Source organism: Diplotaxodon limnothrissa, linkage group LG13 (genome assembly GCF_057381915.1).
Source record: "Diplotaxodon limnothrissa isolate DT_005_m linkage group LG13, D_limnothrissa_male_GT1.1, whole genome shotgun sequence".
Taxonomy (NCBI): Eukaryota; Metazoa; Chordata; class Actinopteri; order Cichliformes; family Cichlidae; genus Diplotaxodon; species Diplotaxodon limnothrissa.
Genome location: NC_140608.1, coordinates 32,600,856 through 32,627,474, shown reverse-complemented (window position 1 = coordinate 32,627,474; position 26,619 = coordinate 32,600,856). Strand labels below are relative to the sequence as shown.

Sequence of the window (26,619 nt, the reverse complement as noted above, 5' to 3'; positions counted from 1 at the left end):
AAGTCTTGGTGGTTTGAAGTTGGCGTGTGTGTGTGTGAGAAAGAGTGAAAGAGAAAGAAAGCTCTAACTATATATGAAGCCCTTTATGAGTTTGCACAGATGCTTTTTGTATTAAAATGAGTTCATTCACGCTCTGAATCTGGTCCTCGTGTTGGGACCGATGGGGAGCACATCATTGATGTTTAGGAGACAGCTCAGATTCATTATGTGACTAAACAGGAAAACAAAGAATTTGTACAGCTTTTGTTTTTTTTCTACTAACAAAGAAGTAAAACTGAAGCATATCATATATCATACTCGTCTGCTTGAACCTTGGGTCAACACCTGAACGTGGACCGAGGTGGAACAATCTCCACCCACTGATAAGATAAACCATAAACCTTTGAGCTGCAACACGTCACCATCAGCTGACTTTAAAGGTTTGTTTTCGTCAACTGAAACCAGCAGAGAGCTCAGAGGTACATCAGAAGCAGGATGAAGAGAGGAGCCCAGGGGGGTCTATGTAATACTGGACTGGAGCTGGAGGACATGACAGGAAGAACCGTCCAGGTGAGTGGGATTTTCCTCATATGCAGCCAGCTGGAGCTTAACTCCTCAATGCTTAAAAATATTTGTACTCATAAAAACTTTATTCGATTGCTTGGTGGGTGTCTTTAACAGACTTTAGCAGAAAAAACAGTGTATCCAGGTGTCCTCAGGTATTTACTTGTCCTCAGGAATCAGGGTGTCCACAGGGATCCAGGTCCTCTGTGTCAGCAGCAGCTTGGTGGGTGTCTTATTACAGAGGTCGCTGGAGGCAGAAAAGAAGAAAGCTTACAGGTAAGTCCAGCTGAGCTCAGTCGTTGCAACAAGTCTGAGTTTGGTCTTCATCAAAGCTTCTTTTTCAGGATTTCAGGTGGAGGTCAAATACTGTGGTCTGGCTGAGGATGATGAAGATGACAAAGAGCAGAGGGACAAAATAGACAACATCAACAAAAACCAACAACTCAACAAAAAACTGCTCGATCACTTCAGACATCTGGCTGCAACCAACCAGGACACTGACCAGGTAACAATCAGTGAGAAGTGTCCGTATAAAATCAAACCATTTTTCTTTTCCTCTGTTTGTATTCATGTTTGTGTGTTTGTTCAGGTGGACCTTCAGCTTCTGGACCGGGCGATCTCAGACGGAGCTGATCCGAACGCCTCAGACAGATATGGACAGACCGTCCTGCACGAGGTCACACGGGAAGTCACTTCTGCCCTGTTAGCCGTTTGTTCACACACCTGCAGGACGGTCACTGAGAGCTTCTGGAGAGCTTGTGCTGTGTCTGTGTGGTACAGGTGTGTGTCTGCAGAGAACTAATGCAGGTACGTGTGTGTTCAGATCTCCAGAGCGTGGAGCGTGGATGTGATGCGGTTCTTCCTAGACCGGGGCTCAGACCTCCTGCGGCCAGATCAGTTTGGAGTCACTGCGCTGCATGTGGCCTCGGCGCTGGACTATCAGGACATGGTGCAGTTCCTGCTGGACCGAAAAGGTCTGTGGACACTAAAGCATGAACAGTGTGTGATGGGAAGTCATGTGATAGAGTCACATGACTGCATGTGTGTTATGATCAGCTGATCTGGAGGCTCGCACCTTTCTGGACAAGCAGACCCCGCTTCACTACGCTGCGAAGAATGATGCCGTCGGTTCGATCAGGCTTCTGCTGCAGGCCGGAGCCTCCATCAGCTGCACCGACTACAAACGCAGGACACCACTGCAGCTCGCCGCTAACGCAGGTACCACTGACACACACTGCAAAAATTGCCTGTTTAGAAATAAGGAAAAATAATAATTGACTTTAAAGAAGATCCTGACTATAATAAGTGAAATAAGATAATTACACTCGATAAGATTTCTTGAAATAAGAAAAATTATGTAGACAAGTATGTTTGAAGTCAGATCAACTGAAAACAAACCCGTCAGTAATGCTTTCAGTGTTGTTTCTTTTTCACTTTGAGAGGAAGGATCTTCTGGTCACCCGTCTGTCACAGGGCTAACAGTCTTGCCTGTGGACGATTTGGAATAAGCGATTAACTTCAATCTTTGGACTGTGGGAGAGAACCCAGAGGGGAGGCACAAGGCAGATGCTGGAGTTGAACTCAGAACCTTCTTGATGGAGGGAGTGGTGCTAGCTACTGGACCAGTTTCCTGTCCATGTTTTTAAAAGTCTGTACAAGAAAAAACTGCACTGCAAAAATCGATTTTCAAGAAAGTAAAAAAAAAAACCTTTGTTTCTGAACATTTTTTCGTATTTTTTGTCTAAAAAGAAACCATATTCTTACCAAGCAAAATTAAGCACATGCTAGGAAAATATGTCTAACTTTTCTATAATAAGATATTTCAGAGACAGACACTATCTCTACTTTTAAGATTAGGCTTAAAACTTTCCTTTTTGTTAAAGCATATAGTTAGGGCTGGACCAGGTGACCCTGAATCCTCCCTTAGTTATGCTGCAACAGGTGTAGGCTGCCGGGGGATTCCCATGATGCACTGGGTGTTTCTTCTTCAGTCAGCTTTTTACTTATTTACTTCGTTGCATTTGATTATTCGTTATTATTAACCCTTGGCTCTCTTCCACAGTACTTCTTTGTTGCGTCTTCCTCTGCTAACCTCCAGATGGCCCCGCCCCTTCCTGAGCCTGGTTCTGCCAGAGGTGTCTTCCTGTCAAGAGGAAGTTTTTCCTTCCCACTGTCTGATTGTAATCATCTCTTTGTGTCTTCAGAGCGTAGTGATGCAGCTCGTGTGCTGTTGGAGCTCGGGGCGGAGGCGGGGCTGAAGGACTCTGATGGACAGTTCTGTATAACAGCTCTGATTGGCCGGATGAGCCCAGTGGTATAACGTCCCACATAAAAACAACACAGCTGTGATTCGTTCACAGACATTGTTATGTAACATGTGGTTGTGTTTAGGCTCAGCTGGCTCTCAGTCAGTTCCATGTTTTCGACCGAATGACCAGGCAGCACTACTACTACCTGAACCTGCTGGAACCAGAACTACACTCACCTGAGGACCAGCTGTCAGGTGATACTACAGTGTGCAGTCTGGCGTACAGCAGCCTCACAGCTGCAGTAGTACTTCTGCAGTAGTGTTGATATTACAGCTGCTGGTCTTGCCTAACACCCCTCTGTCTGTCTGTAGGTGTGTGGGTCGGTGAGCCAATGTCTCCGGTAAGTTTCAACAGTAAGTGAAGGGATTCAAACCTCGGCATCCCCATTAGCACCACCTGAGCTACATTTAAAGAAAAAAAATCATCTTGTCCGGAGGGATCCCCATGATTTAATAAGGCATCCTATAATATTACTCATGGATTAGTGTCCTCTTAAACTAAAATTAGGATCAAACTGTAGAAAAAAAAATTATGATGATGCAGATGTTTACTGGGAGTTGGGGCGTCTACATGACTGAGTCAGGTTCCTTCACTAAGTGCCTGTCTGAAGTTCTAAACAGCTCTTTGGATCAACTCCTCGTCCTCTGAAGGATGTATGATGGTGTGGGTACACATCTACTCTGTGGCCTTGGGATCACCGCTCTGCTTTTTGTGTTGATGCGGTTATTTTAGCCTCATTGAGCTATCCTGATGGTTCACTGCCGAGCGTGAAGGGCAGAAAAGAGAACGCCTCAGGTTTAAGGTCATAGTCCTCAATAGGAAAAGGGTGGAGGCCGTACTCCAGAACAGGGACAAAGTGGAGGAGTTTAAGTATGTTGGGTTCTTGTTTAAGTGAGGGCAGACACATGTCAACACATAGTTTAGCACCATGACTGCAGTGACACTGTAGCTTTGGTGAAACCAAAGGTGTCCATTTACCAGCTGATCTACTCCCACCCTCATCTACACTCACAATAGTGATGGGATTTCCGGCTCTTTTTGGAGAACCGGCTCTTTTGGCTCGGCTCACTAAAAAGAGCCGGCTCTTCAGGTTGTTTTGTTGCTTTAATTAATTTATTATTAACAATAATATAAAATTATGCACAAAAGGAATTACTAATGTAAAAAAAAGTGGTTTTATTTATATATGTTTATATATAAATATATACGGTAGCCCCTAGAGACAAAGCACATACGAACGGCAAAACACATTTCTAGCGTTAACTGAAATTCCAAAACAGAGCTAACTACATCACTTAAATTACACAATTGAAAGCATATGTGTATTGTTTGTGTATTTATACTAGAGATGGACCGATCCGATATTACGTATCGGTATCGGTCCGATACTGACGTAAATTACTGGATCGGATATCGGAGAGAAATAAAAAATGTAATCCAATCCATTAAATATCAAAAAAAGCACCTCACAAAACTTGCGACACGGCGTAACTCGCCTCATAACCGTAGCACGTTGCAGCAGTATGTGTCGCGTGATAGAACGGCTGTGTGTATTTGTAGCCTCGCTACCAAACCGGCATTTCATCTCCGAGGAAGTTATCCCAGAGAGAAGTAAAGCAAGTGTGTAAGTTCATCTCTGAATGTTTGTAAAGCATTCCCACGTTAAGCTTAACAACCGATATATGGAGCGACTGCCTCTTCTTGCTGCTACTTCAATCATGAAACTGAACAATGATCAGCTGATCGGCTTTTCTGTCGCGAGTCCGTCTCTCTTGTTTGTTTTTGCACCAGAAAGAGGAAACCAGCGGCTGAACAACAGCAGCACGTTTAACCTTGATAAGCTGTTGTTAGAATTTATTTAATATTACTTTCTACACCAGGTTCTTTTTCTACGCAGCTGACGGCTGGTAACTGTGCAGGGGCGGATCTAGCAAAGGGGGGCCGATAGGGCATTAACAGGGAAAAGGGGGCACAAAGACATACTTTTCTTTCTTATTCTCATTTAAAATGTCTAGCTTTTAATAAATATTTATCTGAATCTTACACCCAAGTTTTAATCTGATCTAAAATGTATAGAAGTCCATTACTGTATATAGTAACTGTTAAGTCTAATATATCCTAGTAAGCTATAGTATTTTTTCCTTTGGGAAGATACCATCTGTGCAGTCTGCAGTTCTGTTGAAGAAAGATGTTGAATCTATTTAATTATTCTTGAAAAATAATTTATTTCTGTGCATTTTTTTTTCACACTGCATCAAATTAACGTTGATTACGTCGATTAAGCATCATGAGGCGGAGGGTGGGGGGTGGTTCCCTATTTTTTTTTGCTGGGAGTTGGAACCCTATTAGTTAGGTTGCTTAATATTTCTGCTAAGTACTCTTTAAAATACCAGAATAGGAAGGATGGAGCAGGTTTAAGTTTATTAGATTGATCAGTATTGCTAAACTATGAAATATTTTGGGTGCAGTGTATTTTTTACATACAGGTATAACAGAATAGTATTATTGTTGTTTTTTATTTAAACTTGAGTATGAACTTATACAAAATGCAGCAAGATATTTAAAAAAGTTTTATTGATTAAAAAACACTATATCGGATTCATATCGGTATCGGCAGATATCCAAATTTATGATATCGGTATCGTATCGGACATAAAAAAGTGGTATCGTGCCATCTGTAATTTATACACAAGCACTCATATATATTCAAATAATTTTTAAAAAAATGTTTATTTACCTGTTACTACCACACACCAAATCCGGTCATTGGTAATTCTTGGCTTATGTAGCCACTAGGTAACAAAAGCTCAACACTGCGCCCTAGCATACTGGAGCACTTCTGTTGTGTTTTGTTTGTGCTTTGGAGTTTTTACGTGTTTTGGAGTTCGTACGTGTTTTGGAGTTTTTACGTGTTTTGGAGTTCGTACGTGCTTCGGAGTTTTTACGTGTTTTGGAGTTTTTACGTGTTTTGGAGTTCGTACGTGTTTTGGAGTTCGTAGGTGCTTTGGAGATTGTACGTGCTTCGGAGTTTGTACGTGTTTTGGAGTTTGTACGTGCTTCGGAGTTTGTATATGTTTTGGAGTTTGTACGTGTTTTGGAGTTCGTAAGTTTTTTCGAGTTTTTACGTGTTTTGGAGTATTTACCTGCTTCGGAGTTTGTACGTGTTTTGGAGTATTTACCTGCTTCGGAGTTTGTATGTCCTTCGGAGTTTGTACGTGTTTTGGAGTTCGTACGTGTTTTGGAGTTTTTACGTGTTTTGGAGTTCGTACGTGTTTTGGAGTTTGTACGTGCTTTTTCTCTAGGGGCCACCATAAATATACTTTTATTTATTCACTCCGCATAAAATGTAATAAATAAATCATATATCCTGTGCTACTGCGAGTGTAACTACCGCCCCTCCCCCCTCTTCCCAGCGCAAAGCACAAGGCTTGCATGCGGAGTGAAGCGGAAAAAAGTGAGAGAGAAAGAAAAAAAAAACCCACAGCTCCCAATAAGGAGCCGACTCGCGTTGTTCACTTCAAAGATCCAGCTCTAAGAGCCGTTTCTCTCGTGACCGACACATCACTAGCTCACAAGCTGTGCTTAGTGACCAAAAGTATAAGACTGAAGATAAATGAAGCAGAAACAAGCTTCCTCTGCAGAGGATCTGGGCTCAGCCTTACAACAGGGCAGGAGCCTGGAGTAGAGCCACTACCACTACACTACTTAAAACGGCTTCTAGTATGTGTCAACACAATTCTCATCATCCTTGGGCTAGGAGTCATTGCTTGAATAATTCATGGGTCAGAGTTCAGAGGGTCAATAACCAAAACCATCCAGTGAAAATGGTCAGGTACAAGGACTGTACTGAACATGAGTGAAAAGCAGCCAATGTCCAAAGAGGAACAAAATAAAATACATAAGCAATGGCTCAAGACTTTTGCACAGCACTGCTTGACGGAGCTTAAGAACCAGTGCAGGTTATTTTTGTTTGATGGCATCAGTGCACAGAGGATTTTATTTTACGTGCTATAAATGCAGTCGGACATCAGCTGTACCTGTATCTGTTCAAGCTGCAGATGGTGATTCAGGAGGAGAAACTTGATCTCATCATGAATCCCGTCTTCCTCAAACTGATCCACGTCAAATGGAATCTCTACGGCAGGTAAAGTCTCTCTGACTGACGGTTATGTCAGGTGATAGGACACTTTTCTACCTGCATGTCTGTCTGTCCTGCTGACAGGTTTGGGGCATGGCTTCTCCTTATCCTTAACTTCCTGTTTAATGTTTCCTGGACGACTGTCGCTATCTCAGTGTCTGTCCACCGAGACTCACCTGATCGTTATGTCCTCCCCGAGGTAACCTGTCTGTCACACCTAACCTATCTATCTATGTGTCACCTGTGTATCTCTCACATGCGTTACTCTAACATTTATGTTACACCTGTCTGTCTCAGGACTGGTGGTGTGTCCTCTTTGTGGTCTTGGCGCTCCTGTTGACCCTAGAGGAAGTGCTAAGGGATGTGCGGGACATCCTGCGCTCAAGGAAAAAGCTCCACCTCTGGCAGCAGTTGGTGAAGCATCGTCTCCAGAGTGACCTGAGCTGCTCACATCCCATGTGGCCACAGGTAGGAATCAGGATGATGTGGTGGACAGGAACAGGAAGTATCAGATATTTCAGGTGTATGTCTGTGAAGGTTCTCAGTCATCCAGGTCATCGTAGTCAAAGGAGCTTGCAAAGAAAAGTGTCTGGACTTCTTTAAGTTACTTGAAGACGTTTCACCTCTCATCCGAGAAGCTTCTTCAGTTCTAAGGTCAAATGGTGGAGAGTCCCAGATGTAGACAAAGCAGAGTTGTTCCTAAGAGCCTGCGCCTTGGATCCACTGTCAGGGGATACAGAGCAGACTTGATTCTACAGAGAGCACAAAATCACCTTTTAAGTGAAAGGATAAGACAGGTCCATTTCACTATAGATGCCCTCCAGATCAAGATCAGCCAGACCCTGCAGGAACTGGAAACCCTTCTACCCTCTCCAATCTTAGAAGAGGTTTACAAGTTTGTGGACAAGGCTCAGCGGGCCCAACACTCTAAAGGAAAAGAAAGACAACGCAGGAAATTTCACACCTTGCTTTCAAAAACACACAGTCCTCATCCCGAACCTACACAACCCAGAGAAGAAAACACACCTGAAGACAGTCAGGAGAAATGGGTTAAGAACTTTTCAGACAGGATTCTCACTGAACCTGAAAAGAGAGTATTAGCCAAAGGACTACATTTTTCCATTTCTCCACAACAGTTGCCCATAGTGGACCTCATCACAGCCACAGAATCTGCCATACGGATTAATAAATTATCACAGACAGAAGCAGAGCAAATCAGGATGAAAGTCTCAGCCACGCTCTCCAGTGCCAAAGTCCCTCCATCCAACCTCACAATACAGGAAAAGAAGGCCGTTGCTTCCCTGAGCAAAGACCACAACATCACTGTTTTACGAGCTGATAAGGGAAGATGCACCGTGGTCCTAAACACTACAGATTACCATACAAAGATCACTACTCTCCTCAGTGACAACAATACCTACGAAGCCTTAAAGCGAGACCCCACAAGCAGCTACAAAAAGAAAGTTATAGTTTGCCTTCAAGACTTTGAAAAGGACAAAATTATTGACCACCTTACATATCACCGCCTTTACCCAGGGGATGCCATACCCTGCATTTACGGACTTCCTAAAATCCACAAGGAAGCTGTCCCACTCAGACCCATAGTCAGTAGCATAAACTCAGCCACTTATAACATTGCTAAACACCTTGCTACCATCCTTGCTCCTCTCGTGGGGAACACCCCACACCACATCAAGAACTCCACCGACTTCACCAACAAGGTCCAGAAACTTACCCTGGATCCAGATGAAACCATGGTGTCCTTTGATGTAGTCTCTCTCTTCACTTGCATACCCACCACGGAGGCCGTGGAGACTGTCAGAAAACGACTACAAGAAGACGGCTCCTTGGAAGACAGGACCAACTTCACACCCGATCAGATCTGCACACTGTTAGACCTCTGCCTCACCACTACATATTTCAAATACAACGAAGGCTTCTACAGACAAAAACATGGCTGTGCCATGGGCTCCTTCGTGTCACCTATTATAGCCAACCTTTACATGGAGGAAGTGGAAAGGAAGGCTCTTGGCTCTTTCAAAGGAAGAGTACCCAGCCACTGGTACAGATATGTGGACGACACCTGGGTCAAAATCAAGACACAAGAAGTGGAATCCTTCACTGCGCACATTAACGCTGTGGATAAAAACATCAAGTTCACCAGGGAAGACACAAAGGACAACTGTTTGCCTTTCCTGGACTGCGCTGTGCACATTGAAGAGAACGGCAACCTCAACATCGAAGTTTACCGGAAGCCCACACACACGGACCAGTACCTCCTCTTTGACTCCCATCACCCTCTGGAACACAAACTTGGAGTAATCAGGACCCTACACCACCGGGCAGAACATGTTCCCTCTAAGCCTGAAGGAAAAAAGAAGGAACACACACATGTAAAGGAAGCACTCAAAACGTGCGGCTATCCTAAATGGGCATTCTTAGAGTCAGCAAAGAGGCACAGAAAAGAAGATCAGACACCAGCAAGGGAGGATAAGAAAGACAGACGCAACAACATTGTCATCCCCTATGTATCAGGTGTATCAGAGAAACTCAGGAGTTTTCTCCAAGCATGACATCCCAGTGTATTTCAGACCCAGCAACACGCTCAGACAAAAACTGGTTCACCCGAAAGACAAAACGCCAAAACACAGACTTAACAATGTGGTGTATGCTGTACAGTGCAGCGAGGAATGCCCAGACCTCTACATTGGAGAGACCAAACAGCCACTTCACAAGCGCATGGCACAACATAGTAGAGCCACCTCCACAGGACAAGACTCAGCAGTCCATCTGCATTTAAAAAAGGTCAAAGGTCACTCTTTTGAAGATGCCAATGTTCACATTTTGGACAGAGAGGACAGATGGTTTGAAAGAGGAGTGAAAGAAGCCATCTATGTCCACTGTGAGCGACCATCTTTGAACAGAGGCGGTGGTTTACGACACCAACTGTCTGCCATCTATAATCCAGTTTTGAGATCCCTTCCCAGACGCCTTAACGCCCACTCACATCCTGGGCCAGCTGACCTCAGGAATTCGCATGATAAGGTGGGGCCAGGTTTCACAATGAACACACCCGAAACTCTGGCTGATTGGGACCCACACCCAGTTTCACACCTTGGCTCAGGCGATTAGAGGATCATCAGGGGGTCCTTTTGTCCCTCTGTGGGGGGATACTCCCACTAGGTTTATATCTGGGACTCTCCACCATCTGACCTTAGAACTGAAGAAGCTTCTCGGATGGGAGGTGAAACGTCTTCAAGCAACTTAAAGAAGTCCAGACGCTTTTCTTTGCAAGCTCCTTTGACGTTTCAGGTGTATGTTGTGTTTACAGGAGAGAGAGTTTCTACTAAACCAGTTCAAACTGGTTGACAGGAAGAGAGGAAGCTACTGCCGGGACCTGTGGTACTGACACACACACACACACACAGAACAAAAACCAAATGTAATCATGTGTGAAACAATCACTTTATTACATTTTAGCTTCACTATGTCCCAGTGTGAATGCATGGTCAGAGCAATCAGAAAGAGTATCTGCATCACGATGGACATCAGGTGTGCAGATCAATATCACAGCAAGAAATCAGGACATTGAAACCCCCACCATCAAAAGTATAACGCAGAGAAATCAGGTTCAGCTCTAGTATCTACTATCTAGTATCTAGTATCAGTCCACATTAATCCACTGAAGGAGGCGGAGAAAAAGCTCAGAAAAGGTTAAAATATGGTTGGTGTGATCTTTAAATGATCATTTGCATGGATCAATGAAAAAGGAAGAAATTCATCATCAGCTGAGCAGGGGGTAGATAAGAGAAAAGAGTGAAAACGTCAAAAGAGCATCTGGCTGTACTTTTGTGATTGTTGAGAATGAGAAGCTAAGTGCATCATTTTTTAAAAATAGCAGCTGGATAAAGAGAAAATTGCTTCCTTGAAAGAGAATAAATGTGCAGTTCAGTATTGAATATTAAATGGTAAATGGCCTGTATTTATATAGCGCTTTACTAGTCCCTAAGGACCCCAAAGTGCTTTACATATCCAGTCATCCACCCACACACATTCACACACTGGTGATGGCAAGCTACATTGTAGCCACAGCCACCCTGGGGCGCACTGACAGAGGCGCGGCTGCCTCGCCTCTGTCAAAAATTTACTATTACAAAAAAATAAACTATACATAAAGTGTGTTTGAATGGCAGCGTTGCAGAAATGTGTGCATGTAGCACAGAGCCATGGCTTGGAGTCTGAATGAGTCTCACAGGCCTGATAGTGCGCTTCTAGCCATTCATAATTATAATTACAATTTATAATTCTTAATTTGTTTAATCTGCTGCTCTCCGTAAATAAGCACAAGCAGGAATGTTGAACTTTTAACTGTGTTTCAATAACTTTTACAGCTTTTCCTTCTGATAAAAACCTCCCTTATGGCCATTCATACAACACAAAGTCATGAAGCCATAAACCATTAAATGACAGAATAGTTTCTGTTTTTCACTTTCTGCAATAATCATAAAGAGCACAAGTCTGTATAGTTAGAAAAAAAAATCTGAACAGTGTGCGCAATGAGCTAGCAGACCTTTTTCTGTAATTTCACTCATTTATTTCTTATAGTTTAAAGAGTTGTGCTGACAGATTTCCTTCTTTATCACAGCAATTTTTCTTCATCCATCCACTTCTTCTTCATTCACTTATTCGGGGCATGGGTAGCGGGGGCAGCCTAAGCAGAGAAGCCCAGATTCAAGATTCAATTCAAGATTCAAGAGCTTTATTGTCAATACAACAGTATACACAGTATACTGTTTCACCCCAAGCCTCCCATGGTGCATTTATAAGTATATTAAAGATATATCTCCAAGAGATATAAAACTGGGATTTACAAATAAATAACGTGCTAAATTTAGGTAAAATTAAGGTAAGGCAATTAAGGTACTAATCACTAACTACACAATACTAGCTGTATGATAAAGAAAGACAGGACAGAGACAATACAAAGTGGATTGTGCAGCGGTATTGAATACCAGGTTCAAGTTATTGTCAGGATTTTACAGACGAGACATGACAAAGACACGTGCAAAATGTGCAAATGTAGTATAATTTAGATGTGTGCAAACAGGCATATTAAGCAGGTGGATTGTGTAAGTTTAAGTCTTTTGATGAGTATTGTAAGGTATTTATAAGGGTGTTTGTGTTTATCAGTCCTTTTGTGGTAGTGAGATGAGAGCTTTCCCTGCTTGGGGGAAGAAGCTCTTGCAGTGTCTGGTCGTTAAGTTTTGATACTGCGAAACCGTCTGCCAGATGGAAGGAGGGAGAACAGTGCATGTGAGGGGTGGAAAGTGTCCTTCACTATGCTGTTCACACATCGGATAATGTGTTTGTGGTTGAGTTGGGAGATGGGTGGGAGAGGGCCTCCAATGATCCTCTCTGCTGTCCTCACTATCCACTGCAGAGACTTCTTTTCAGCGAGGGTGCAGATCCCGTACCAGATAGTGATGTAGCAGCAGAGGACGCTCTCAATGGTTCCCTGGTAAAATGCTGTGAGAATGCGAGGAGGGTAGGGATGGGCATGGATAAGATTTTTACAATTCCGATTCCATTTTCGATTCTGTTTAACGATTTGATTCTTTATCGATTCTCTTATTGATTCTTATTTTTAAAAAAGGAGAACACTAAGGTCGATTAGCTTAGAACTTTGTTTTATATCTTCTCTTTGAACAAGATAGAAAATTAGGAGTAACGTGGCCTTACAAACCCAACAGTGAGATCTTAAGAGATCCACAGTGATAGGTTTGTAGCTTGAACCTATTCGCTGGAACGTTGAAGACAATATAATTACACAGCAAGCAAGACACAAAGTAGGCAAAGTTCTTCTTGTTACTCATGCATGAGGGAGACCTGCCTGGAGCCAAGTGTTGTCCCACCACTTGACCTCCGTCAGACTCTCAGCCAGCCCACAGCACTCCTTTTATTGTGGTTACATGAATATGCATAGGGTCATTAACATATAACATCTTACATAGGTATACATGTGAACAAAGAATACTGTGTGTGTGTGTGGGGGGGGGGGGGGGGGGATCAGAGTGTGACCCCATAAATGACTTCCCTAAACCTGCTGGTCTGGAAGTCCAACAGTTCATCTAAACAAAAGGCACTTAGCCTAAAACAGATACAGCCACGTTTATCCTGCCATAAAACAATAAAACAGGGTATGACCTCTTCTCATGCTCCCAGGATGTAGGTGTGCATTCCAGTGTGGAATACACACCAAGCCTTTGCAGCCTGCTAAAGATCACACATCCTATCACTACACAATTGATTATACACCTCTAAGCATATATGGTTAAATATTTCTAAGCATAAATGACAATCAACAATACAAAACCTAACACACAGCCTCTTCAATGGGGTGTCACAGGGTCCCCAGGAAAAAAAATTGTAAATGTAAAATAATAAAATAAATATTCTTCTGTAGCAATAACAAAGTATAACATAAATTATTCTGTAGCAATTACACAAGAATATCCAGTAATGTCCCTGCCTACAATTAAACACATTCACTTACTGAAAACCATCTGCTGTGGCAAACGGCTGCAAGCCTTTGACCACAAACTGAGTCTCTGCTCGGTGACATTCGTCTATCCTGCCTGAAAGGAGACGCTACCGGTAGACTGCAGCGAGAACTGCCAGCATCTGAGCCAGACTCTGTCTCATCATGGTCACTAAATGTACAGTAATGGCAGGTTTGTAATAAGGCAGATGGCACTAACATAACATGCACTGTTAGTTGATTATTTACCTGCCGCATTAACGGGAGAGGACGTGCAAACGTTACCGCTGCTGCTGGGTTGAGATTCACCGAATTAAAAACACGACATTCATTTAAGGTCATCGTGTGTTTTGTGAGCAAATGCTTTTGCATATTCGTAGTGTTTCCTCCCTTAAATGAAATATCTACTTTGCAAGTATTGCAAGTTGCCCTGTTGTCATCCGTTCTCGTAAAGTATGACCAAATTTTTGAGCGTTTGAGCCACTGTGTTTCCTGCCAGGTAAATGACGCTCCGCAACGTGCTGACGTCATTCGGGGCGACTGGAATTGATAAGGGAATTGTTTGCAAAAATGACAAACAATCCCAAGGAATTGAAACAGTGGGAACCGGTTCTCAACAAGAACCGGGTTTCGATACCCATCCCTAGAGGAGGTAGACTGGCCTTCTTCAGTTTCCTAAGAAAGTGAAGACGTTGTTGGGCTTTCTTCATGATGGTGGTGGTGTTCAGGTTCCAGGAGAGGTCAGCTGATATGTGCACTCCCAGGAACTTCACACTGTTGACCATCTCAGCAGCAGACCCGTTGATGTGCAGTGGGGTGTGGATCATTGAGCTCTTCCTGAAGTTAGCAACCATCTCTTTAGTCTTCTGAGCATTTAGAGACAGGTTGTTATTCTGATACCAGTCCACCAGGTGTTGTACCTCCTCTCTGTATTCAGACTCATCGTTGTTGATGAGACCCACCACTGTTGTGTCATCTGCAAACTTGATAATGTGATTTGAGCTGTACTGTGCAGTACAGGCATGTGTTAGCAGGGTGAACAGCAGTGCACTAAGCACACAGCCCTGTGGCGATCCTCTTCTCAGTCTTCTGCACTAAGGGACACCCTTCGAACATGGTATTTGTTATGGACAAACTGTTTGCACAGAAATCCAACAACAAAACACTGCTCTGAAGTCTTCCAGTAGGACAATAGAGTCCCCAGGTGGAGCACTCAGGGACACCAATAAGGCTAAACCATCATTTGTCGCATAAGCACAGACAACAGTCAGGACCCGTTCCCCAACCCAAAGGCACAGGGAAGAAATCCTCTCATCCACTGGGAGAAACCCCAACATACATACCTGGTCCCTCACCAGGCAAAGAAGGACTAAGTGGGACAAATAAGTCCCACTCAATAAATTTATAATGATAATAATAATAAATTTTATTTATGAAGCACCTTTCAAATGGTAAATGGCCTGCATTTGTATAGCGCTTTTCTAGTCCCTAAGGACCCCAAAGCGCTTCACACTACATTCAGTCATTCACCCATTCACACACACATTCACACACTGGCGATGGCAAGCTACATTGTAGCCACAGCTGCCCTGGGGCGCACTGACAGAGGCGAGGCTGCCGGACACTGGCGCCACCGGGCCCTCTGCCCACCACCAGTAGGCAAACACGGGGTTAGCATCTTGCCCAAGGATATTTGGCATGCAGCCAGGAGGCAGCCTGGGATCGAACCACCGACTTTCTGATTAGTGGCTGACCTGCTCTGCCACCTGAGCTACAGCCACCCGACAAGACACCCAAGGAAAATTAACAATAGAATAAAACACATAATAGAACAAAGACAAAATGAAGAACAATAGAACAAAAGCACAAGATAAAATTAACAAACATTGGGTTCACAGTGAACTTGCAGATTTGAACAGATGGGTTTTGAGTTGAGATTTAAACTGGAGGAGAGAAGCAATATTTCTTATATGTGGGGTCAGAGAGTTCCACCGCCTGAGAGCAGAGCAGCTCTGGTGATGAGGCAGAAGGAAGGCACAGTAAGCTGGATAGAAGAAGAAGATCGAAGTGAGCGGGCAGAAAAGGTAGTGCATAACAGGTCAGAAAGGTAAGGAGGTGCGAGGTTATGAATGGCCTTGAAGGTGAGCAGAAGAAGTTTGTACATTATCCAGAATTTCACTGTGAGCCAGTGAAGTTCCTGAAGAACAGGTGATGTGCTGGTAGGAGGGGTTCTGGTGAGAATGCGAGCAGCAGAGTTCTGAACCAGTTGAAGCTGATGGAGGGATTTTTGGGGGAGACCATGAAAGAGAGAATTACAACAGTCAAGGCAGGAGGACAAGAATGGACATAGGCTGTCTCCCAATTCAGGGTCTGCAGCCTTAAAGGCCGCATTTCAAGGCCGATTACGTCACAGCGGCGCGCCGAAGGCTGTCCCAATTCAAAGGCTGCTCGAAATGCGGCCCTGAAATGCCTCCTTCATTTCCCTGAATTTTAAGGCTGTGGCAGAGTAGACTTCGTGGTCCCATATATCCCACAATTCATAGCGCAGCAGTCGGTGTGGAGAATTCTGCCGCAGACGGCAGAAGCGGAGCAGCCGAAGAGTAAACTGTGAAAAGTAAGTACTGAATATTATGTCACTTATTTATGTGCAAATGTTTAATACCATTAAACATTACTGTTGCCCACATGTCGGCAAAGTCATGTGACATTAGGGACGTTTGTACTAACTTGGTTTTAAAGCCTTTACTTTAAAATATACGCCGTTCAATAGCTGAGCTTAATCCTACAGAGAATGATCAAAGCTCATGTAGAAAGAAACAAATGAACAAAAGATTTTCTCCTTCATTTCTGTCAAACACAGCTGTACGACACATTTCCAGCTGTTAGTATCATGGTTGCTAGGAAACCTGGGCAGCGCAACGGAGGCTTTTTTTTTTAAACTTTATTGACAAACAACAGTATCAGCGCAACGGAGGCTAGACCGTCCCATTTCACAAGCCTCGCACTTCCGGCCTTAGCGGTCTTAGAGTACACGGCCCTTGAGGATCGTTGAGGCTGCGTACTTTAAGGCTGCAGACCCTGAATTGGGAGACAGCCATAGACTGGGTGGAAAGAGAAGGACGTAACCTGTTAATGTTGTGTAGATGGAAACAGGCAGAACGGGTGAGATTACTGATGGGAGAGTTAAAGGATAGTGAACTGTCTAGGATGACACCAAGGCTCTTAACCTGAGGAGAAGGGAAAACTGTGGAGTTATCGATAGTGAGAGAGAAATGATTAGCCTTCACTAGGTTGGATTCAGTGCCAATAAGGAGGATTTCAGTTTTATCCTCATTGAGCTTAAGAAAATTAGAGCTGAACCAGGATTTTAGTTCAGATAGGCATTCTGTAGGGAAAGAAGGTGGGAGGGAGGAATCAGGCCTGATTCACCTCAGCAAAAAAGTGAAGATCAAATTTGTGGAAAATGGTACCTAGAGGGAGGATGTAAATTATGAAGAGAAGAGGGCCTAAGACTGAGGCTTGGGGTACACCAGAAGTGACCAGGAATAGATGAGAGCGGAATGATTTCAGCTGAATAAACTGGGACAAGGAGATATGATTGGAAACAGGCTAGGGGTGTGTCAGAAATGCCGAGAGAGAAAAGTCTGTTTAGAAGGATGGAGTGAGAGATGGTGTCGAAGGCTGAGCTCAGATCCAAAAGGACGAGAATGTTGAGAAGACCAGAGTCAGCTCCGAGAGGAAGATCATTAGTAACTTCACGTAAAGCAGTTCCTGTACTGTGACATGAACGAAAACCAGAAATCTCTTGTAAATGTTATTATTAAGCAGGTGTGAATGAAGTTGAGCTGCAACCGTTTTTTCAAGTGTTTTAGAAATGAAAGTTAGGTTAGAAATCAGACGGAGGTTGTTAAAGGGCTAATTTGGACTAATCAGGACTAATTTGTCATGGGAGACCATACCAGGGGCCAAAAGCCCCTTGACAACATAGCCCCTAGGATCCTTGGGACACACAAACCCCTCTGTGACTTCTTTACACCAACAGGAAGTTTCACTACACCCACGGCACCCCAGCTCCACTTGTGCCCATGTTGTTCTCTCCAGGTATCTGTCTGCTCGTCAGTGTTCTCACCCATTTGGCTGCTGTGTGCTTCATTTTACATTTTGAGTCCTTGTCTTTTCGTTTGTTTTTCTCTTCATTAGATTAACTAGATTTTCACAACTGACTTTTGTAAAGTTTCTTTATTCTTTCCCAAATTTTAAAGAAACCTCAACTCTCTGTTGTATTAATTCGTTTTTTAATATCTGAAGATGTCGTCTTGTTGGATCATGCTGATGGGTTTGTGTGATTTTTCTGAAGTTTATACAGATGCATATTTGCTTTTTCAGAGGTTATATTCATGAAATCTTTATTTAAAACTTTTTTAAATCACAAAGCAACACTCTGACTTCAGGAATGTCTTTGATTGGCTGGTGTACTTTCTGCTGACTGCATCGTTCAGTGTCCATGTGGCCGATGTGATTGGACCGTCCACCATTCTTAACACCATGAGTTTGCGTATGTTCTCCATCACCATTGTCTTCCTGTGGTTGCGACTCATGAAACACGTCAGAGGCTTCAGGTACTGAAAAGCTACAGTCTACTGCAGAACCGTATGGCTATTGCACAGATAAAGTTTAGTGTGTACTTGCAGGCTGATGGGGCCGTTCATCGTCATGTTGGGGAAGATTGTTGGGGATGTGATGCGTTTCCTGTTCCTCTACGCGGAGATCTTCATCCCGTATGCCTGCAGCTTCTGGATCATGTTCGGAGGTCTGTGTGTGGGAGTAGGTTGGTGTGTTGGTAGTTGATGACATCATGATAACAGTAAGTTAACCCTGCCCCCAGGGATGGCTTCAGTTCCCAGCATGCAGTCTGTCCTGGGCCTGCTGTACAGTCTGTATCGGATCACTCTGGTGGACGAGTACGAGTACGCTGCCATGGTGGCTGTGGATGATGTCATGGCTCCTGTGCTGTGTGGGACGTTTCTGGCAGCGTCTTCAATCCTGTGTGTTAACCTGCTGATTGCCCTGCTGACTGATACCTTCCAGAGGTCAGAGGTCACACCTGCATTTGATAAAACTTTATGTTGGGGGGCAGAAACTGGGACTGCTGCACCAACAAGCTGAAGTCAATAATCATTTCAGCTTGTTATAAACAGCCGCTGTGAGAGTAGCAGGGGCGGATCTACGGGGGTGGCATGATCCTAGAGCCACCCTAGTTTGCTTAGCAAAATGCTGTTTATTTAAAATAATAAGCTAGCATTTGGACTTTGAGCCTGGCTGCAATTAACACTCAATATAAATTCTAAAACTAAATATATTGCATAGTGTTACCTCCCCTCCTCCACACACACACACACACACACACACACACACACACACACACACACACACACACACACACACCACTAAAAAGTGGTTTAGCCCATAGCACGGACTGGCTTTATTTCTTGTTGTCAGTAGCAACCGATGCTGACAATTGTCCCACACAATCATTTTGAATCAATACGTGGACATTTTCAGATTTCAGCACAGGCGGTTGGTTGTTACACTCTGGAAATGGAATGAATATGAGTGTTATTAACCCGCTGGGGTCGACACGCGCCGCACCCCCGAATCACGTGACCGATTTAAGCGGACATAGCTACGAGCTGCAGACATGCTGAGTCTCCATTTCAGCTTGTGTTCAAGACTTCAAACTATATGCCAGTTTTCCATTTTATTTTATTTTATTTATTTATTTATTTTTTTAACCTTTATTTAACCAGGAAGATCCCATTGAGAGTTAAAAAATCTTTTTCAAGGGAGACCTGGCCAAGATTGGCTGCAGCAAGTGTCTCACAGTTACAGAAATTACTAAATCAAACACATGCAGCAACAACACACATGCAATACAACTTTCTAAATACTATCTTACGTTTTGTGCGGGAAGAAATGGTGAAAACCACATTTTCTAAGGACAGTGCTTGGATCATCATGTGTGCACCACCAGCTGACAGCTGCTATGAGGTAAACATGCTGCTGTGCATTTTGGACACACATCTACACTTTGGTCTCATCTGTCTGAAGGACATTGTTCCAGAAGTCTTTGTGTTTCTTGATAATGTAACTGCTGATAGAAGCAGCAGGATGATCTGTGAGGTGTACACGTCAACACTCTCTGCTCACATTCAGACTAATGCAGCACTTCCAAGTGCAGAGGGATAATGAGCCAAAGCAACAACGCCACATTTTAGGAAGATACATTTGATTTCTCTGCTTTATGTCTCAGTAAAATCCACTAATTCCAAACATTCTGTCGCCTCATTTCATGTTAAAAATGTCACAATGCCCCAGTCATTCTTAAGAGGATTATGTACAAAAATATATTTTAAAAAATCACATCTTGACTTTATTTAAAATGAGAGAACAAGTGTGTGTGTCTATGTGTTTTAGGGTTCACGATAACTCACAGGCCAATGCTATGATGCAGCAGGCCGCTGTCATCCTGCAGGTGGAGGAATCCATGCCCCTCCTGCGTCATTTCTACGACAACCAGTACATCTCCAGCCACTGCTCGCCATTGGTCGAACCCTCTGATGATGGCATCACAACAAACTTGCATTACCATGATGAGATGGGACGAATTACAGTGCAGATCAAAGTGCGTTTCTGAAGAACAAATTCTGATCTAAAGTCCTGTGCTTCAGGTTCTCATGGTATCTGTGTGTCTGCAGGAGGTTCTAGACCAGTTCTTGGTCCTGCAGCGGGAGGCGGAGACCACAGAAGGTCCACGGTGAGATTAGCAGAACTCCATCACTACTGACACACAATTCTTCTTCATTCAGCTTCTCTAATGTGGATTCTCATTCAGAGTCCAGATGGACCAGGACCAGCAGAACCAGCAGGAGACCCAGAGGAATAAGTGCCAGCAGAGCCAGGATCTTCAAGAGGACCATGATAAACAGAATCAGAACCAGGACAACAAAGACAAATGTCGCCAAATCCTACAGAGGCAGACCCAGGAGCTTCAGGCCTTGCGAGCAGAGCTGAAGGAGCTCCAGACTCTGGTCTTGCAGCTGGTTAAAACCAAGACCAACTCTGTATAAGAGCTGTGGGTTAGACTGGGAGGAATGTCAGAACCATTGTTTCATGTTTCTGTTTCTCCAGAATCTCCTCTGGTCCAGGACTTCCTGTTTAATTGTTATTTACAAACTCTCATAAATGAAAATACCAGTAAGAAGTTTGCTAAAGGTTCAGTGTCATTCATCTTTAGCTGGTATTTTGGTAGCCATCTTGGAATGAATGTGGACTGTTATTTGAAAATAAAGTCCCCCCCGAAAAAATAACATCACAGCTTCATTAATGGTTCAGTCCAGAGACATTAGCTGTGTCCCAATTCAGAGGCCCCATCCTCCTCAGGACCCGGCCTTCACAGTCTACGTGGGCCGGGTTCTCCGAAGACTGAGAAGGCCGGAAGTGTGAGGCTGTGAAATGTGATGGTCTAGCCTTCAGATCTGCGTCACCGCTGTCTCGGTGGAATTTAATAAACTCAGCCGTCTGCTCCTTGCTATCTAAAATATAACAGGACACTGGCGTAAACTCTCGACCATCTCACACTTCTGTTTAATCAGTTTTCTGTTTGACGTTTATTCAGCTGTGTGAAAACTAGAACTTTAATTTCAGCCAAACTGATTTACTCAGAAACAAATAAAACACTGAAAGAAGCCAAACAATAACATTTTTAAGTTATCTAAGTGACTTATATATCATGTTTAACCTGAGTAGTGAAGACTGCAGGGGATTGAAACAGGGGCGGATCTAGAGAAATTTTCTTAGGGTGGCAAAATCAAAGCCTTTTTTTTTTCAAACACATATGCAGGTGGTTACATATGGTTAAAATTATTCAAATGCAGTAAGTATACACGTTTTTCATATAAACAAAATTACATAACTTAATTATTGTCTGTAACCCACATAATTAAACACTTTAGTTACATAAAACATGTGAGTTTTGATGTTATGTACTGTATAGCCTGTATGATAAATAAATATGTAGCCCAATAAGTATCCAGAAAAGCTACACAACATCGGGCGGTTCATTTACAAACACAGGTCTAACTCCAGTTAGAAAATAATCAAAGTGTTACATGCTTAAATTACACAAAATGTCAGAAATCTGCACTGTCAAGAACAAAAATGTAAACCTAATTCTTCATGATTTGTTGGAGTCACCCTCCGAGGTCCAAAATATAACTGGTCATTTTGGACATTTGTATTTCACCTTCAAATTCTTTCATTTTATTTTTTTCCTGCCTTGCTTGGTATTGTGGAGGTATGTAATAATGACAGGAGAGGTCTCAGTGTCTCACTCCAACTTTATTAACTGACTCTCAGAACTTCACATATAGTGAGCGCCAAAATCTCCACCCCAACACTTCCCTTCAACTTGGGTGTGAGTGGAGCCACCTGGTGGTCCGCCACACATACCCCCCCCCCTGAACACACAGTTAGGTCTCTATTCAGTCCAGGACCCTGGGTCTAAGCAAACGACCCGAACGACTGAACCTGGGAGGGAGAGAACAGGCAGAGGAAGGTCCATCCTGTGAACGAGGCTGGTGAAGGCGAGCAGGAAAGGCAGGAGGAGGCTCAAACGCCGGTGGTCCGGGGGTAGTCCTGGGGGGAAAACCAGAGTTTGTCAACCCCATCGAAGGAGGGCGGCCACGGCGAGGGGCCTGGGCCGGCACTACATTACCGTCCGGAAAAACGTGCAGGTTTAAGTCTGTCAACACACACAGTCTCCCTTCGACCCCCAAAATCCAAAACAAAATGTTTCTGGCCCGGTGTCCTGTGGGCATCGTGCCTGACAAAAACAAACTTAGCAGTCTCTAAAGTCTTTGGAACAAAGGTGTCAGGCACGCAATGGTGCACCGGACCAGGAACCCGAAGCGAGTGCAAAAGCGGGTTGAGAGATAGCACCGATGGATCGAAGCAGGGAGGAGGATTTTCGGACAAGAATTCTCCAGGCACGCAGAGGGGCTGACCAAACACTAGCTCAGCTGGGGAAGCGCCGAGATCCTCCTTAACCGCAGAGCGCAGCCCAAGCAAAACCCACGGGAGGCGGTCAACCCAATTGCCATCCTTTAAGGAGGCGCGAAAAGCAGCCTTAAGCGACCGTGGGAACCGTTCACACATCCCATTAGCTTGCGGGTTGTATGCAGTTGTGCGGTGGACTTTAGCCCCCAGTCCATCAGCCATGGCTGACCAAAGCTCGGAAATGAACTGGAAGCCTCTGTCTGACGTAATGTCCGCGGGTGGGCCGAAACGCGAGACCCAGCTTGACAAAAACGCCTTGGCCACCACTGCTGCGGTAGCGGACGCCAGGGGGACCGCCTCCGGCCACCTGGTGGTCCGCTCAACAACAGTCAAAAGGTGCGTAAAACCTTGTGACTGCGGCAGAGGACCCACCAGATCGACATGCACATGATCGAAACGTTTGCCGGGTATGAAGAACGGCTCCAGGGGCGCCTTGGTGTGTTTATGAACCTTCGCACGCTGGCAGGGAATGCACGCCAACGCCCATTCCTTAACAGATTTGCGAAGGCCTGGCCAAACAAATTTAGAGCTGACCAGTTTAACAGAGGCCCGGACCCCTGGATGAGAGAGAGCATGTACCGAGTCAAAAACTTGACGACGCCAGGAAGCGGGAACCACTGGGCGAGGGCAGCCGGTGGAAACGTCACAGACGAGGAGGGGGCCACCGTCCTGCACGAGTCTGTCCTCTAGTATGAGGCCCGTCTGGGTGGATTTAAGCGTGAGGATGTCCGGGTCACCGCTCTGATCGGCAGCCATGGCGGAGTAGTCTATGCCGAGAAAGACGGGAGAAACCAGCGCACGGGACAAACAGTCAGCCACATGATTGGATTTACCAGCCACATGCCGAATGTGCGTGGTAAACTCAGAAATGGCTGCCAACTGGCGCTGCTGGCGTGCACTCCATGGATCAGAAACCTTGGACATGGCAAACGTCAAGGGTTTGTGGTCCACGTATGCGGTAAAGTGACGACCCTCGAGAAAAAAACGGAAATGACGAGTCGCCAGGTGGAGCGCCAGTAGCTCCCTGTCAAAAACGCTGTAATTGCGTTCGCTGTCACGTAGCGTACGGCTGAAAAAGGTGAGCGGTTGCCAGACACCCGAGATTCGCTGTTCCAGCACCGCACCCACCGCTATGTCCGATGCATCGGTGGTCAACGCAATCGGCGCTGAGGGGGATGGGTGGGCCAGAAGGGCAGCATTAGCTAACACTGACTTAGCATCAGAAAACACTTGGATGCTTTCCGGACACCAGTCAACGGAGTCATTAGCTTTCTTACCTTTTAACGCCCCATAAAGGGGCTTCAGCAGATGTGCCGCTCTGGGGAGAAAACGGTTGTAAAAATTCACCATCCCCAAAAATTCCTGCAGTGCCTTAACAGTCGTGGGATGCGGAAATTCCGAAACAGCTCGGACTTTGTCAGGCAACGGAACCGCGCCCTCGGCGGAAATACGGTGCCCAAGAAAATTGAGAACGGGCAACCCAAACTGGCATTTAGACGGATTAATAATCAGTCCATGCTCCGCCAAACGCTGAAAAACCTGCCGCAGATGGAACATGTGCTGCTCCTTCGAGCTGCTGGCCACCAGTATATCATCAAGATATACAAAAACAAAGGGCAGCCCGCGCATCAACCACTGGAAGGTTTGGGCGGCACCTTTCAGGCCAAACGGCATGCGCAGAAACTCGAAAATGCCGAAAGGTGTAATCACGGCGGTTTTGGGGACATCCTCCGCGCGCACGGGAACCTGGTGATATCCCCGTACCAAATCGATCTTCGAAAAAACCGAAGTCCCCGCAAGATGGGCGGAAAAATCTTGGATGTGGGGAATGGGATAATGATCGTTCTCTGTGACATTATTACGACGACGGAAATCCCCACAAGGTCGCCACCGACCATCAGATTTAGGCACCATGTGTAACGGAGAAGCCCAGGCACTGTTCGAACGCTGCACAATGCCCAGACGCTCCATGGTGGCAAATTCTTCCCGAGCGACAGCCAGTTTGGCAGGGTCAAGGCGGCGCGCGCGCGCGAACACCGGGGGCCCTACTGTAGTTATGTAATGCTCCACCCCGTGCTTCGTCACCGTGCTCGAGAAAGTGGGGACAGAGAGTGAGGGAAACTCAGAAAGCAAACACTGAAAAACGTCACCCGAATCTACTGAGTTAGCATGCACCACAGGCTGAGCACCCCGAGTCAAACAGGGTAATGAGGAAAATGACACAGCATCAATTAAACGTCTGTTAGCAACATCAACCAGCAGTCCGTGAGCACAAAGAAAATCAGCGCCTATTATAGGCACAGAGCTAGCAGCAACAACAAAGTTCCACTGAAAGTCACGGTCGTGAAAGCAAACAGTCACCAACCTTTCACCGAAGGTTTTGATGGGAGAGCCATTAGCCGCTGTTAGCAATGGCCCGCAGCCCTTAGCTAGCCTGTCCGAGCCAGCCGGGGGAAGAAGGCTCTTCTGTGAGCCGGAGTCCACCAGGAAACGCCTCCCCGAGCGTGAGTCCTCTAAGAAAAGCAGCCTTTCCTTGTTGCCAGCGGTCGCGGCTGCTACAGAGCGCTGACATGCCCATTTCCCTGGGTCTGGAAACTGCAAGGCGGGAGACAGCGCCGTGCCTTCGCTCCAAAACGCTGGTGATTAAAACAAAGCCCCTTTCCGCGGTGCCGCCGTGCAGCGATTCCGGCCACCGTGGACGAGTCAGAGGGCCCCTGGAGCATCGGTGAGGGGGCGGGGGAAAACGCTGGTGAGTCCTGAACAATCGCCTGGACGCCGAAAGTCCTGGTAGCCAGGAGGATGCGATCCGCCTCTTCCGCAAGGGAGCGGTAATCCTTCATGGCCAATAGCGGGGAGTTGGCAAGGCCAGCGCGCACTGGAGCCGGCAGCTGTCGGAGAAAGAGGTGGGTGAAGAGAAATCCTCCGTCATCCGCGCCCAGCAAGGACAGCATGCTCTCCATGAGCTCAAGAGCGGTGCCGTCGCCCAGGCCCGCGAGGGAAAGGAGTTTCTCGGCTCGCTCAGCATCAGAGAGGGAGTAACGCCGCAGCAGCAGCGCCTTGAGGGCGGCGTACTTGCCTTGGGCTGGGGGGTCCCGGAGGAGAGTCATCACGCGGCGGGTTGACGGCGGGTCAAGTGAGGCCACCACATGGTGGTATTTAGTATCGTCGGCTGAAACTCCACGAAGAGCAAACTGAGCTTCTACGTGCACGAACCATGAAGGAGGATCGTGAAGCCAAAAATCCGGCAATTTAAGCGCCACAGCAAACGCAGCCATTGGCGGAGGTGAAAGTCCGGCGGCAGCCGATGCTTCCAGGCCGGAGCTGGCTTCGTCGTCGAGCCTTAGCATGTTCGCTACAGGGGTCACCAATGTGGAGGTATGTAATAACGACAGGAGAGGTCTCAGTGTCTCACTCCAACTTTATTAACTGACTCTCAGAACTTCACATATAGTGAGCGCCAAAATCTCCACCCCAACACTTCCCTTCAAGTGTGAGTGGAGCCACCTGGTGGTCCGGCACAGTATCATTATTTTCAGCTCAACCTCACGTGTTTGAATTTAGTTGTTTTTTCATTGACATACTGTGTTAACACAACTGATATGAAATCACACAAAGAACTTAAAATCCTAGAAGTTTGTTTTTTTTACTGCAAAAACCACAGACATGTTGACTAAATTATTTTTATAACTTAAAATGCTAAATAAATAAATAAATAAATAAATAAATAAATTGTACATTTTGAAAACTTATGCACACATTTTGTAAACACATTTGGCCACAACTATTTAAAAATATTACTAAAACTAACACGAGAGAACAATCAGGTTTTGCAATAAGATGCCCCACAAATTATGTGTGCCAGTAAAAAAAAATAAAAATTTGTCCACCACAAGACAGGAGAACAGCACAGGGATAAACATGCAGGCCTGACAGCAGGAGGTGTATCACTCCGCTGGGTTTCTACCTGCACACTACAA

The 26,619-nt window shown here is 45.1% G+C and overlaps 1 protein-coding gene across 1 annotated transcript; it reads left to right on the top strand.

The window, feature by feature from the left end:
- The first annotated feature begins 474 nt into the window (after positions 1 to 474).
- LOC146620548 (uncharacterized) lies at positions 475 to 20,655 on the top strand. The gene is made up of 19 exons (XM_085369618.1): positions 475 to 549; positions 717 to 819; positions 888 to 1,048; positions 1,133 to 1,219; positions 1,367 to 1,517; positions 1,600 to 1,761; positions 2,748 to 2,857; positions 2,935 to 3,046; positions 3,164 to 3,192; positions 6,905 to 6,996; positions 7,075 to 7,189; positions 7,288 to 7,458; positions 10,322 to 10,392; positions 17,980 to 18,147; positions 18,220 to 18,338; positions 18,414 to 18,618; positions 20,003 to 20,210; positions 20,284 to 20,342; positions 20,421 to 20,655. The coding sequence occupies exons 1-19, from the start codon at positions 475 to 477 to the stop codon at positions 20,653 to 20,655; spliced, it is 2,433 nt and encodes an 810-aa protein (XP_085225744.1).
- The last annotated feature ends 5,964 nt before the right edge of the window (positions 20,656 to 26,619 follow it).